The sequence below is a fragment of the Aethalodelphis obliquidens genome, unplaced genomic scaffold (genome assembly GCF_003676395.1).
Source record: "Aethalodelphis obliquidens isolate GAN/ISIS:26980383/991018 unplaced genomic scaffold, ASM367639v1 scaffold95, whole genome shotgun sequence".
NCBI lineage: Eukaryota > Metazoa > Chordata > Mammalia > Artiodactyla > Delphinidae > Aethalodelphis > Aethalodelphis obliquidens.
Genome location: NW_020838039.1, coordinates 3,732,607 through 3,748,377, shown reverse-complemented (window position 1 = coordinate 3,748,377; position 15,771 = coordinate 3,732,607). Strand labels below are relative to the sequence as shown.

Here is a 15,771-nt window from a genome sequence, read left to right as displayed (position 1 = left end):
AATGTATAGCACAATGTCTATTTGTTTGACACATATTTACTGAATCAGTAATGCACAATAACAGAATAAATGAAGAGATAAGCAAACAAATAAACACAGAATATGTAGAGTCTATCCCTCCTCTCTGTTGTCTAATTAGCCTTTGGCTTGGTGTGAGTAACACATAAACTAGATGTATTTCAGCATATATTCAATATGAAATTATTTCAGCATAAATAGTTTATAATCTTTGCTTCACCTTGTAATGTCTTTATTTTTAATGCCATAACAACAGTAACAATAATAGACACAAGTTCCCTAGGACAAGCATTTGTTAAGTGCTTTAAGTACATTATCTTACTTAATCTTCATACCAACCCCACAAGGTAGATATTCTTATTTAACAGCCCAGAAACTGAAGGTGACTGCTCCTCCCAAGTGCAGTACACACCTGGAGGTCTAACCCTTAGAGAGGAACAACCAAGAACACTGATAGGTGCAAACTGGAGATTAAGTGAAAGTCAATCTACTGAATATGAAACATCAGTCTTGTTCCTCAACTTAGCTTTAAGAAAACACTAGCAAGTATATATGCTCCAGGCAGGAGACTGGAAAACACCCCTTCCTGGAATATCAACATATCCTAGGTTAACGAATCTCTGCATTTTATCCAGCCAGATCATCTTACCACTGGAAAAGTCTAACCCCTGCACACGTACTTTCCAATTAGTGTTTCAATACCTCATTCCTAAATATCAGTGTATAGACAATTATCACCAGACATCTGGAGCCTACTCTAATATGAAAGAAAATAATATAAACAAAGAAAAAACAGTAATCTGAAGCAAATAACAATGAAAGAAGCATAAGAAAATTTGAAAAAGCTTTAATATTTTCAGAGGGATGAGGAGATATTACAGAATTTTAAATTAATAAAGAAGAATTCAAGGACGTTAAAAATATGACAGCATAAGGTTAATCCAAAAGAGTTAATATTTGATTGACAGAGCTGCAGAAAAGGGGAAGAATATTAACAAAGAAATATTTCAAAATATTTTCCCAGAATTGAAAAGTACAAGTTTGCAGATTAAGAAGGTTCATCATGAAGCCTCAATAAAATTTCAAAATATTGAGAAGAAGAACCTAGAAAATTTCAGACAGAAAGACTAACAGACACAGAGAACAAACAATAAAGAGATCAAGTGAGACTTTGGGAGGGAGACAATGAGTCACAGATGCAGGGGAAAGAGAAAGACATGGGAGGGGAGAAACAAGGAAAGAGAACTGGGGGGTCGGGGGGGAGAGACAGAGACCAAGAGAGGGGAACAGAGAGAGGAGAGAGAGATGGGGAAGAGAGACACAGGAAAAGACAGGCAGAGATGGGGAGAAAGAGACAGAAACAGGAAGGGAAGGAGAGAAAGATAGGGGAAGGACAGAGATAGGTCTAAGGAGAGAAAAAGAGAGATGGGGGAGAAAAAGAAAGAGACATGAGGAAAGACAGAAATTGAGACAGTTATGTTACAAAGTCTGAGGAAAACAAGTTCTGTAAGAGTGGCAAAATAGTGGTGGTTTGCTATAAGGTTCATCTATGAATAATATTTACAGCAGGGTCAGTAGACTGTAAGCACTGAATCTTATTTAAACAAATGGGATTATTGTATGGGAAGGACAAGAGGAGGGTAGCATGTATGAGTGAATGTATGTGTGTGCATGCTTTGGAGGCATGGGGAGTTTAAAAAAAAAGCGAATTCTCCTATTTCTCAGTAAGAAGTCAATTAAAACTGAACAACCACGACAGCAGTATAAGTATTGTTTGTTATGTAAAAGCTGAAATAGCTAAAAGTGGCAGCAACAATTAGCAGTGGAGAGCAGCAGGGCCCTATAAGCCTGCGGAAGTACTTGACTTTTTAAACTATGTACATATACATCTTTGATAAAAATTTTTAAAATCCCCATTAAGATTGCTACATGTGGGACTTCCCTGGTGGTCCAGTGGCTAAGACTCCAGGCTCCCAATGCAGGGGGCCCAGGTTCGATCCCTGGTCTGGGAACTAGATCCCACATGCCGCAACTAAGAGTCTGCATGCCACAGCGAAGATCTAGCACGCGGCAACGAAGATCCTGCGTGCTGCAACTAAGACCCGGCGCAGCCAAATAAATAAGTATTTAAAAAAAAAAAAAAAAAAAGATTGCTACATGTGATCAACTTGACAAAATACATTAAAACATTAGCTCTATTTTGACTCTCTAGAGCCTGTAACTATCCTCTTACAAGTTCTTTTACAGAAAATCCACCAAACAACAAAATAAACTGAGATGATTCTTCAAAGTGTAAAAAGGACTTGGGCGACTGCACCATTTGATGCCATAAATCATCACTTCAAAAGGTAATGGAAATAACATAAGTGGTAATTTATAACCTATCCCTCTTCCAAGTATCAACCATTAGAGGAACATTTTACAAAATGCTCGCAATCTTCCTTTTATCTGCTAGAACTAAGAGGAGTTCATTCTGACCAGATCTCACATCAAATCACCTTATAGCAAATTGAAAGGAAGGAATCAGCTTCTTAAAAATTCATTCATTCTATCATTTTTTTTTCCCATCTGTGACTTATTATAACCTCAAGACTCCTGCAGTACCACCCCATCACAAAAGGCATGTGCTTGGAAACCTGGACTCACCCTGTTAAACACTGGCAGCATCATGTACAGTTTCTCTTCTTGTTCCTTCTGAGTCATGTGCCGGGGAGGATGGCACAACTCCGTGAAGAGTCGGCGGAGGTGCATCAGTCCTAAGGCGTTGTCTTGCGGGCTGCACTCCTCCTGCCTCGGCCGCCCCATGATCCTCTTCACCATATTCATCTTGGCTGGTTGGTGATAAACACTTCTAATTCTGTAAGATGTTCATACAGTCAAAATGTCATTGTCTTGACCAGGTCAAGCATGCACGGAGCTCATTAAAAGCCAGAAAAACAAAAAAATTCTGCCTAAAATATTTTTTCTACTTTTTTGAACAGAAAAGGTAGAGAGGCAAAGCTAATTTTGATAAATCTCCCTAAATGACAAGTTACAAATTATGCCACTCAGTGTTCCTTACCGGCTTTGCCACAATTTGTATAAAATGTAAAACATTAAATGTAAAAAATTAATTGTTGCTGGACGAGCAACAAACATTTCCAAGTTAGTCATAACAAAGTTCAACAAATAAAGGGATCATAAATCTTATAATTAATGTGTTGCTTAATAGTTGACTATATGGAAAAAGAATAAAAGCACAGAAAATTCACCCTCACTTCAAAACATCCAAACAAGTGAAAAAAACAAAAATCCCCACAAAGTTTTCTATTTTCAATTATTTAACTTTTTTTGTAGATGAAGGATTACACTTGGGATAGTCCTCACTGAAGACTTGTAGTTTGAAAAATGCAAATTAAATGAAATGATACCCTCAAATATATTATAAATCATAAGAAAAAAGTGAAAATTGTCATATAACTTAAGACTGTTTTTTCAAACTACAGTTTGAAACCCTTTGGCAGGTCATGTTAATTCATGACAAGCAATTAAAAAAAAGAAGTAAAATATAATATTGTAAATCAACTATATACCTCAATAAAAATATTTTTAATGAAATAGAAGATATTGGAATACATGTAGTAAGGGTAATTATTATTTCATGAAACTTATTTTAGGTAAGGGTGTATTCATGTGTATTGAATCACAATGTAAAATGTATGTATCCCTGGCTAGAACTGCAGTTAAGAAATAAGTAAACCAATCACTGGGTTAGAACATACACCAGAATCAATAACGCTAAGCTTTCAGAAAGCATCATCAGCCCTTTTCAACCACCATGAACTGTGCCTGCCAGCAATTAGCTAATTTCAGACACAAAAACAGGATATCTTACAAAAAGAATCAGGAAGGCTGGGAGGACACTATGGGATATACTGAACTTGAGTAAAAGGCAATTTTGCTTTCTAACCTGTAGAAAAGCAGGAGTAATCTGAAGATTAATTTTTAATTTTGCCACATAAGCCAGCATGGCATTTCTTAAGAAATGAGAGACCACTGCAGAGCTAGACGTTTATTTACTAAACATCTATTGATTTTTTTAAACCATTAAGAAGAACTAGCATCTTAAATATGCTTGCCCTTGAGAATTTTGAGTGGATTCCGTGTTTGCCTGCGGGCGCATGTTTATGCATTCTAGCTTGACTGCAACAGGAGGCCACCTGCGACTCATCACAGGTGAGAAGTAGGAAAACACCCTGCCAAAGGCTGGTCTGCACCAAGGGACCTCTGTGCAAAGAGCACTCAATACTGCTAAGGTGTCCAGTAGTGGGGAAGAGTGCTCAGACCACAGGCACAGGGCCGAGGAGACCCTCTGAACTACAAAATGACAAGTGAAAGTCAGTCCGGTTCAAACTTGTTCAACATATTTCATTCTCGGAAAAATGTGTTAAGTTCCCCAAGTATACATTATAAAGATTTCAACAAATACATTCAAAGAGCCTACTATATGCTGGTATTTTTCGTCCTGGAAACCCCCAGGACAAATATAAAATTTGAAGTTAACTATAAAACTTGCATAAATTAGCTAACACTTCAGATTATACATAGATCTGCTCTTTTTCCTTAACCCATAGCTTCAGTTCATAATCTAAAGCTTGTGGATAGGATTTACAGGATTCATGATCCCCTAACACTTCAAAAAACATTTTAAATAGATCTCCAGCTTTCAAAGGGGTCTAGGTCATTAAAAAGCCAAGCATCAATCCTTATTTATAGAGAGTCAAAGCACTTTCAGACCATTCCCTTTGGTCCTCATTCCAACTTAAGCAAGGGGACTGAGGAGGGGATTAATTCTACCTTTTTGTGAGGCCTCAAGACAAGAACAATTTGCTCAAAATCTCACAATGAAAAAGAACTGAATGAGAATCCAGGACTCCCACCTACTGGTTCAGCCCTTCCTGCTTACTTATATTCATGTGCCTATTTTAAATTACAAAATTTTTGGCAACTGTGACTCTGTAATATTTATTTAGTTAGCATCAAGTTGCAGTTAGAATGCAAAAGAAATGTTTGACTTTTCTGAACATACACTAATCAATTATCCGTAAACACACACACATAATCACACAAAGACATTCGCTAGATGTAAATCAAGCTATCGTACCACCATTATTTTATATTTGTCGGATACAAAGGGATATATTGGGTTCACCAAAAAGTTTGTTTGGGTTTTTCCGTAAGACGGTATGGAAAAACCCGAACGAACTTTTTGGCCAACCCAATATATCAATCAGCTAAATGGATTTACTGGTATTTCTCGATTACTCAGATAATCTCAGTAATGGGGAAAAAAATTCAGATTCCTCCTTTTCTCCTAATTTACCAAGAAACACTTAAGCATATCAGATTGCTGACTCATTGCTTTGTCTGCACTTCAATGTCTGTAACTTAAAGTATAATTCAGACCAAGAACTATCATGTTTAAAGTACCCTTCAGCAGTGAAAGAGCAGAAAAGAATGGGTACTTCTTGGTGAAATCTGTACCAACACGTCCATATAAGATAGGTAACTTCAGGTGAAAGTCTCTTAATTCCCTTGAATCTTGGGTTTTTCTCACCCGTAAAATCTTTCCTCATAGGCTTTTTGTAATGCATACATAAAATAACATCATTTATATAAAGTGCCAAACACATTAATTATGTTCAACAGTTTTTATACTTCTTCCTTCAGCTTGATCATGAAACATTTAATTTCTTTTCGTTTACATTTTTCGTTATTTAAGCAAGTAAGGCAAAGGAAAGAGTGTGGGCTCTTACAGTACTATGTTTTAGAGACTTACAAAGTGATAAATAAAAAATTAAGGGAAAATTTATTTCTTAGATACTCAATAAGAGGTTTCTAAAGCAATACAGAAGAGATAGGCAAAATTTAATAATACTGAGGACAAATCATAGAAGGATTATTTTGGGGGGTAATGTTATCAGGGATTTTCAAAATATTTACAAAGATTATTGTGCATAAGAACTAGTTTTCTAATGCAAACTCTATTTTGTTTCACAAGAGAAAAGTGTTTGTACTGCCAACAGGGGGTTATTTAAATAGCAATGAGGTAATTATTGCAATGAGCCCAGACAGTAGTTCTTATTCTAATCTCTTGTGTTAAAGCTTAAAAATCCTCTGGAAATGCCTGAAAAACTGTTTAAGTCCTTTAAACGGTCTGCCATTATTTAAATTATAGAACAAGTAAATAGCCTAAATTTGTAAACATATATTTGCCAAGTAACTAATGGCCTTTGAGTAGCTCAGCTAAAAACTTAAAATAGCTTTTCTAAGTAACTCCTTAATTCCACGAGAAGAAATAAATAGCTCACAGGACTCAGGGAAAATCTTATAGTTTCATCAAATAATTATACATAATTCCTCAGGTTTTTAATTTTTTCTTAAACTTTCTGGGGAAAAAGATCCTATTTATTTTCTTACATTGTGAAGAGCAAAGGCAAAACTTCTTACACTTTTTTTTTTTTTTTTTGCGGTACACGGGCCTCTCACTGTTGTGGCCTCTCCCGTTGCGGAGCACAGGCTGCGGACGCGCAGGCTCAGTGGCCATGGCTCACGGGCCCAGCCGCTCCATGGCATGTGGGATCTTCCCAGACCGGGGCACTCCCGGACCGGGGCACGAACCCGTGTCCCCTGCATCGGCAGGCGTACTCTCAACCACTGCGCCACCAGGGAAGCCCTTCTTACACTTTTGAAGAATGAAAGCAGAACTCTGAGAGGCTCCCAAAAAACTGTGTATATAACCCAGCAATCTAACCCATACATTGAAAAAGAACTACTAATACAGTCCTGAATTAGAATTTAAAATTTCTACCTGCTGAAACATTGTTTTTGCCTTTCAAGAACAGTCATATCAGATTTTAGCCCCACCTATGAGACATGACAATATCAGCCATCTCATTTCTATGGCAAAATACAATTACTTAAGACCTATTCCCAACATCCTTCACCCTTCTGACCCCATCGGTGAACTCATCATCCTACACATATACTGAACTGGACAATTTCTCAAAACATCTTTTCCATTGTGCTTAATTTTCTCTTCTCACAGATGAAAGGATATTGCTTCCATTTAAGGACACTTCATTTAGATATGATTTCCAATCATGGGTAGCCACTACTGACATCTCTCTGACACCTTTCTCAAACCCCTCCTTCTAGGGCCCTTGCTGCTGTTTTGGGAGCCCCAAAGGCACATTTACCCCAATAGTTACATGACAGTTATTTGATATGATTAAAATAGTACAATTAAATTATATTATGGGATAAACTTTTGTAGGCTGACCAGAAATTCTCCAGCATTCTCTGAAAGTGTATCTTTATAAGAAAATGTGTTCAAAATTTTGTATGAAAGACCTGTAAAAGAATTTTTGTAGCATGATGCTTCTGTTAAGTTGTGACTGCTTTCTACTGACACATTTTGCATTATACCTGTATCTCCACTAACCTCTAGCTCAAGTCATTCAGCTCTGTGAATGTATCAGTATCCTCAGTGGATGGATGGCACACAGCAGGGAGACTAACCTCAGGAGTGAAGTGCATATAAGTAGGCCTAGAACTTTCAGGGCCATATCCTAGACCTAACAGCACTAGGAATTTCTCTATTTCTGAAATTTCAAGTTTTGAAATCTTACTGTGAGATCTTAATTTTCAATCCACCTGCCTTTCCCACTTCCTAAATCTGTGGTCTTCACTGGAATCGCTTATTCCTCTTAACTTTTCCCAGTTCTACTCCTCAGATGATGTTCAGTCTCTTCAATACATTAACAACTGTACCTTCAGTTCTCCTGTACTCCTGCCTATACATATTTCCAACTAGTACCCATGCCTGGATGAATTCAACCACACAATTTCTCCACGTCTAATTTTGGGTTGCTGGATACTGTGGAGAAAATTCTACAATTCTGCAGACCTCTTACAACATAAAGTTTGATTTTTCTAAAATTATTATTTTCATAAATAAAAATAATTCCAAATGGATTAAAGATCTAAATGTAAACAAACAGTAAAACACTGGAAGCAAATATAAAAGGAAACACTTATAATTTAGGGTAAATTCTTCTTAAAAGGAAAAAAAGACAGATTTATAGCTAAAAATACCACAAAGTTAAAAGACAAGCAACAAAAAACACAAAAATAATAGCAACCTTATAACAAAGCATTAATAACGAGATTATCCATGGAACTCTTAAAATCAACAACACGATAACAAAATAAAAATTTAATAGAAATAGACTATCCCCCATAAAAATACTATACACATGAAATGCAACACAATGCACATATAAAAAGGCACTTAAAAATCTCTAATAATCAGAGAAACGCAAATAAAAACAAGTACAACTATTTGCTCAATTTGGCAAAAAATTGATAGGACTTACAAAATATATACATAGTAAGAATAGAAAAAATTGAAATGTACACACCTTGTTGAATTAGCAACCTTTTTAAGGGCAATCTCATAGTATCAACATACCTACTCTTTCATCTAGTGATACCTCTTCCAGGAAGCTGTCCTAGAGCAATACTCACAGTACAAGACAGTTTACTGCATTATATGTTATTATAATTGTTTACAATAACAAAAAATCAGAAATAGCCTAGTCCTTTAATAGATGAATAGGCAACTCATGGTACACCTGTATTATGGAATAGTACAATTCTTAAAAGTTAGGAGGAAAAAAGAAGTTAAATTTTTAAAAATCAGGATTTCAGCACCAAAATGTAAGGAGATTAGAAGTCATCATTCCTGTACTTACACAAGAAACAGCTGAATAAACTGGAAACCAAGGATTTTTCTGGAACCCTCAGGGAACTGAGGTTGCAGGGCAAACTAATCCCTGAAATCTGGAGAGACAAGCAAATCCAGAAATTCACAGATGAAATATGCTTATCTATTAACAGTAGGCTAGCATGAGAGGGAGAAACTCCTGGGGGCCAGAGCCTTCAGGCTCTCACCACAACTTTCCTGGGTTGCACTTCTAGGAACCCCACCAGATTCTTTCTCACAGAGATGTGGGAAAGATCCCCTCCTCCTGGCTCTGGCAAGAGGGAAGGGAAGCACAATCACTTTGAAATGTTCCCAGAGGATACTCTATAACAAAGGCTGACTTTCCAGAGTAAAAGACTATCTTAGCCTTGTCTCACCTGAGGGAAGGGCATCTCTCCCACCCCACCTCTTCCTCCCCCCCTCCCCACCAACCTTCCAGTCTCACCTACAGGGGCTGAGGGAAGAAACAGCCCTGGAGAAATACTTGTGAAGGTCACAGCCCAAGAGTTACAGGCCCACTAAAACAATGAGATTTAATCACAGGATTATAAAACAGTTCCCCTCTTCCACACTTTACAACCACCAACTGTGCTCTAAGAAAGAATCAAAAGGAAATGCAAGAAATCAAAAGCACTGTAACAATTATGAAGAATGCTTTGATGAGCTCAGTAGTAGACGATATGGCCAAGGAAAGAATCAGTGAGCCTGAAGATAAATCAGCTTCCAGAAGAAGAGAAAAGGGAGGAGTGGCATATTTGAAGTAATAATGTCTAAGTACTTTGCAAAATTAATGACAGACACCAAACCACCGATACAGAAAGCTCAGAGAATATCAAGATTAAATACCTAAAAGAGTACATTTAAGCATATCATATTCAAACTATAGAAGGTCAAAGATAAGGAGAGACTCTTGAAAGGGACTGGGGTGAGGGGGTGGGAGGAGGAGGAAAACCTTACCTATAAAAGGACAAGGACGAATATTATAGTGGACTTCTCATCCAAAACGTTCAAGCAAGAAAAGAATGAAAGGAAATATTGAATATTTAAAATGTTGGAAGAAAAATCCGCCAGCCTAGAATTCTATATCCAATGAAATTATCAGGGACCTCCCTGGTGGTCCAGTGGTAAAAAAAATCTGCCTTACAATGCAGGGGACGTGGGTTCGATCCCTTGTCGGGGAACTGGGATCCCACGTGCCACGGGGCAACCTCAGCCCACACGCCACAACTATTGAGCTCACACACCTCAACTAGTGAGCCCACGCACCTCAATTAGTGAGCCCACATGCCCTGGAGCCTGCGTGCCACAACTAGAGAGAAGGCTGTGTGCCCCAACGAAAGATCCCGCATGCCTCAACAAAGATCTCATGTGCCACAACTAAGACTTGATGCAGCCTAAAATAAATAAATAAATAATACATAAATCTTAAAAAAAAAAAAAAAAGGTGAAGAAAGAATAAAGAATTTCTCAGACACTCAAAAAATGTGAAAGTATTGTGAGGTGACATGCCATACCAGAAATATTAATAGCTGTTTGGGGAGAAAAAAATGATATAGGTCAGAAAATTGTACAGGCATACTGTGTTTTATTACGCTTCACAAATTGAGGTTTGTTTTTTCTTTGTTTTGTTTTGTTTTGTTTTTACCAATTGAAGGTTTGTGGCAACCCTGTGTTGTTAGATGATGGTCTTTTAGGAGTAAAAGATTATTTTACTCTTTTAGGAGTAAAAGTAAATTAAGGTATGTATACTTTTTTAGACAGAATGTTATTGCACACTCAATATACTACAGTATAGTGTAAACATAAATATTATATGCATTGGGGAACCAAAAAATTGGTGGGACTTGCTTTATTGAGGTGGTCTGGAATATCTCCAGGGTATGTCTCTATCTACATAATAAAGAGAAGGGTGTCAGAGAAGGAATAAATGAAGGTAAAATAAAATTGTTTTATTATCCTTAACTGATCTAAAAGATTGTTTTTAAAGTAATAATAGTGATAATGCATTGGGTGCTTAAAGTTTCTGAATTAGTAAGATGAATAACAGCAATGTCATAAGGAACTGGGAATACTTTTATAAGATACCCATACCATACCTCAGTAATAAAGTGTTATTTGAAGGTACATGAATATTAGTAAAAAAAAAATGTTCACTCTAGGGCAACCACTAAATTTTTTTTAAAAAAGTTTAATTGATACAGAGAGAGGAGATAAAAGGAAAACATGTAAAATGCTCAGTTAAAACCAGAGAAGACAGAAGGGGAGTAGGAAGAACCAAATAACAAATGCAACAAATACGAAAGTTTTAAACAAGACAGATATTAATCCAACTATATCAAAACTCACTTTAAATGTGACTGGACTAAATGCACCAATTAAAAGACAGAAGGTCAGAGTGAATTAAAAAACACATCTCAACTATATAGTGTCTATAAGAAAGCCGCTTTAACTAATCAGATAGACTGAAAGTAAAGAGATGGAGAAAGGTAAACCATGCTAACTCCAGTCAAAAGAAAGCTGGAGTAACTATATTAATTTTAGACAACAGTCTTTACAACAAGGAAAACTATCGGGGATAGTTAGAGGTATTACATACTGACAAAAGGGTCAATTCTCTAAGAAGACTTAACAATCCTTAACATGTATAAGCCTAACATGAAAATCCCACATGTGGCAAGCACTGATAGAACTGAAGGAAGAAAAAAACAAATCCACTTTGGAGTTGGGGACTTCAACAGCCCTCATACAATAACTGATAGATCAAGTGTGCAGGAAATCAATACAGTTTACTGAACAGTACTATCAACCAACCAGAACTATAGTTGATATTTTCAGAACACTCCATCCAACAACAGCAGAACTCACATTCTTCTCAAACTCACATGGAACATTCACCAAGACAGATCACAGGGACTTCCCTGGTGGCATGGTGGTTAAGATTCTGCCTGCCAATGCAGGGTACACGGGTTCCATCCCTGGTCCGGGAAGATCCCACATGCAGTGGAGCAACTAAGCCCGTGTGCCACAACTACGGAGCCTGCGCTCTAGAGCCCATGAGCCACAACTACTGAAGCCCGCATGCCTTAAGCCCATGCTCCGCGACAAGAGATGCCACCCACCGCAATGAGAAGCCCACGCACCGCAATGAAGAGTAACCCCCACTCGCCGCAACTAGAGAAAGCCTGAGCACAGCAATGAAGACCCAACGCAGCCAAAAATAAATTTAAAAAAAGACAGATCACATACTGAGCTGTAAACACACCTTAACAAATTCAAAAGAATAGAAATCATACCAAATATGCTATCAGATTACAGTGGAATTGAACAGAAAATCAGTAACAAAAGACAGCTGGAAACCCCCCAAATATTTGGAAATTAAACCACATGCATCTAAATAACATGAGACAAAGAAGTGTCAAAAGAAATTTTTAAACATTTTAAACTGCATAAAAATATAACTTATCAAAATGCATAAAATGCAGTGAAAGCTGTTCTTAGAGGAAAATTTGTAGCACTAAAAACATATACTACAAAAGATATAAAAAATAGCCTAACCTTCCACCTTAGGAAACTAGAAAAATATGAGCGATTTAAGCTTAAAGGAAGCAAAAGAAAAGAAATAAATGAGGGCAACAAATCAATTAAATTGAAAACGAGCAAAACAGAGAAAATCAAAAAAACCAAAGCCTGGTTCTTCGAAACAATGGATAAAATTAGTCTCAGTCTCACTACCATATGACCGGTGCCCCTGTCTTGAGTGCATCTTCCCTACAGCTCCTCAGTTTTCTTCTGAAAAACAAAGCAGATATACCATTTCTCTGATTGAAAACCTCTGCTGATTCTCTATTGCCTAAGAATAAACTGGCAATAATAAATAAATAAGATATTAGCATCTTAATCTAATATCTAAATTCTTAGACATTCTGGCCCCATTTATATTTCTAGCCCCCTCTCTCACTAAGCCACCTTCTTTGCTCTAAATTCTGCTCCACTGAAAGTATCTCCCAGCCTTGTTGGTTTCTTTAGCCCTCTGTGTGTTTGTGTATCGTGTTCTCTCTGCCAAGGAAGGCCCCTCTTCCACTTTTCCTAGCAGCTAAGCTCAGTCTGCCTTCTCAGAGAAGTCTTTCCCAAACCTCCAGGCAGAATTTGTTGTTTTATCCTACCATGGTACTTTAATAGTCTGGCATAAAATATTCATTAAGAGAGACAGTATAGTATAGTGGTTACAGAGGCTTTGCAACTAATTGCCTGGATTCAAATCCTAGCTGCACCATTTACCAGCTGCGTAACTTCAGCAGGTCAGTCACCATCCTTGTGTATCAGATTCCTCAAGTGTAAGAAGAGAGTAACTATCAGAACCTAGGCCAGAGTGGCGGTGTAGTGTAATTCACCAAATGCGGTACTACACAGAAAACGCTTTAGGGTAATGTCTGGCACTGGTGCTCAGTAAGCGACAGCTATTCTTACTGCTATTCTACTGTAACAAACATATACCAATTAGTGGTTATTTACTCCCACTAATTTATCATGTCTTCAGTGGTGGGAACCAAATCTTATTTAACTTTGTATCCCTAGTTCATAGTAGGTGGTGGGTAAATAAATGTTAAAAGGCTTACATATGGTCATACACCTACTATATGGTAGCATCATATTTTATGTACACACATTCTGAATTCCGGATGTGCTACTTTTACTATTCCTCACAAAAAATTACATATTACACATAAAAATTTTAAAAAGTTATGTCCTAGTTTTCGTCGTATAGAAAGTCTTCACAGTTCATAAACGTCGAAGTTCTTAAACATCTCCAGGAAAAAAGTACATTGACAACCATTTGTTCTTAGTTGAAAAGTTACCAAGTTGCTTAAATAAAGAGCATTTCTTTCTGCTTAATTATCAGTATCTCTCATTAAATTACGAATTCCCTAAAAGCAGGCTATGCTCTCCAAATGCTTAACAACTAGCTGAGGATTTAGTACAGAGTAGAAATGAACAAATGAATGTAGCAACAATTCCCATAGCTTTAAGGGAAAGTACAACTTTCAAGGCTCTTCATTACCTGGCCCCTGGATCTAACCCTCCTCTTTATTCCACCCACGCTTCGTCTCCTGCACGTCTCCCTGATGTGCCTTCACAGTTCTGTGCCTTCATATACCCTTCCTGGGGTGGGAGTGGTAGGCCTTCCCCCTGCAATTCTACATTTAGCTAATTACTAATCATCCTGCAAATCTCAGCTCAACTGTCCCCTCTTCTAGAAAGCATTCCCTAATCTCTCAGTTTAATAAAGTTGCTCCCTTCTTTTCCCATACAATCCTGGGCATATTTTTATTATAGCATTTCTCACCTTGTTATGTAACTGTTATTTTGTTTACCTTTTTCCAACACTAGACAAATAAGATTATGGAAGGCAAAGATCATGTCCTATGCAACTTCTTCCCTCAGTGTCTAACACAGTGCCTGGCAAAAAAGATACAAGCAATACATGATTAACAAATGAGTAAAAAGTGATCAGTAAAAGTTTAGACAATGAATGAATTAGAGGCAGCTCAAGCCAAAAATAAGTTAAGGTTAATTTAAAACAGGCCAAAGAGAAAGAATTTTCTCTAAATTCCTTATCTGTTTATTTTAAAACAAAGAAGGCTTAGATGACTACTTTCTTCTTTATGGTTTGTTTAAATTCAGTTTTATTACTTGAAAAAGTAATAAACCATTACCATATGACTATTTTTATTGGGAGGTGTTAAGTACTCCATAGGAATAAAAGTATTCAGGGAAAACTGGTATAAATTTGGAAAGTAAGAACTATGAATGTGAATGCAGGGGCAGAAGCAGAAAACAAAAATCACTATTAATAGTTAGGGTTGGTTGGTAAGCAGAGGATGACAAAACAAAAGGCAATAAGTGGAATCCTCCACAGGGAATTGGTGCATCAACAACAAAGGAATATCAAAAAGAAGAGGTCAGCTCCCCAGTACTGATAACAAATCATCACGGAATGAGCTGGAATATATGCTGCGGTCTGAAAGCAATGAAAGGAAAATGACAAATGCAAAAGATTATGCAGAATTATATTAGTAAAACCTCACAAATGAAAGAAAAAAGTAATAAAATAATGATATCAACAAAAATAATAATGGTAATGAGGGTTTAAAACTGTGAGTTCCTATACTTTTATTTTTATAAAAACATCAACATTTATACATTCAGATAAATTTTGCCCCACCCATTAGTTATCTTAGAAGGTTATATTCACATAATGATGCTGACATGGTTCAAAATACTTTTAAAAATTCCTCTTTAAAGATTGCTTTCAAGGCATTTTATAAGCTATATCTAAAACTTAGTGTCATCATGTATCATGTTTTACCAAAAGTGGAATTACCCAGCTTGCTCATTTGCCTTAGTTTCCAAACTTCCCCCAAGTAACTTCTGCAGATTACTAAATATCAAATCCTTTCAAAAAGACTGAAAATTCACCACTAATATTCAAAAGAATGCATTGCAGACTCTGAAGCTGATTATGGGGAAAAAATTCTAAATAGTTTCTGAGCAATGCCATTGTTGAAATTTCTTAAGTGTCTGCTTACTATATGCAAGTTGCTGTGGGAGTACCAACTCCAGTTTTTAACCACCTCCATGGAGTGGCTGTACTTTTTCTAAAATTCCAAACAGATCAGTATATAACTTTCCTTAAAAATGACACAATCGGGGGCTTCCCTGGTGGCGCAGTCATTAAGAATCCACCTGCCAATGCAGGGGACACGGGTTTGAGCCCTGGTCCGGGAAGATTCCACATGCCACGGAGCAACTATGCCCGTGCGCCACAACTACTGAGCCTGCGCTCTAGAGCCCGCGAGCCGCAAGTACTATGCCCGTGCGCTACAACTACTGAAGCCCGCATGCCTAGAGCCCATGCTCCGCAGCAAGAGAAGCCACCACGGTGAGAA

The 15,771-nt window shown here is 37.2% G+C and overlaps 1 protein-coding gene across 10 annotated transcripts in view; it reads right to left on the bottom strand.

Annotated features, from left to right (window-relative positions):
* Window positions 1-15,771, bottom strand: part of WDFY3 (WD repeat and FYVE domain containing 3) — a 264,038-nt gene that overhangs the window by 173,582 nt on the left and 74,685 nt on the right. For 9 of the 10 annotated variants that reach the window (XM_027095860.1, XM_027095857.1, XM_027095863.1 and 6 more), the window contains one exon: window positions 2,665-2,875. In XM_027095860.1, the coding sequence (XP_026951661.1) occupies window positions 2,665-2,844 (180 nt within the window). In that variant the 5' untranslated portion in view covers window positions 2,845-2,875. Of the gene's footprint in view, window positions 1-2,664; window positions 2,876-8,813; window positions 8,902-15,771 lie in introns of all 10 variants that reach the window. The other variant, XM_027095853.1, reaches the window with a different exon arrangement.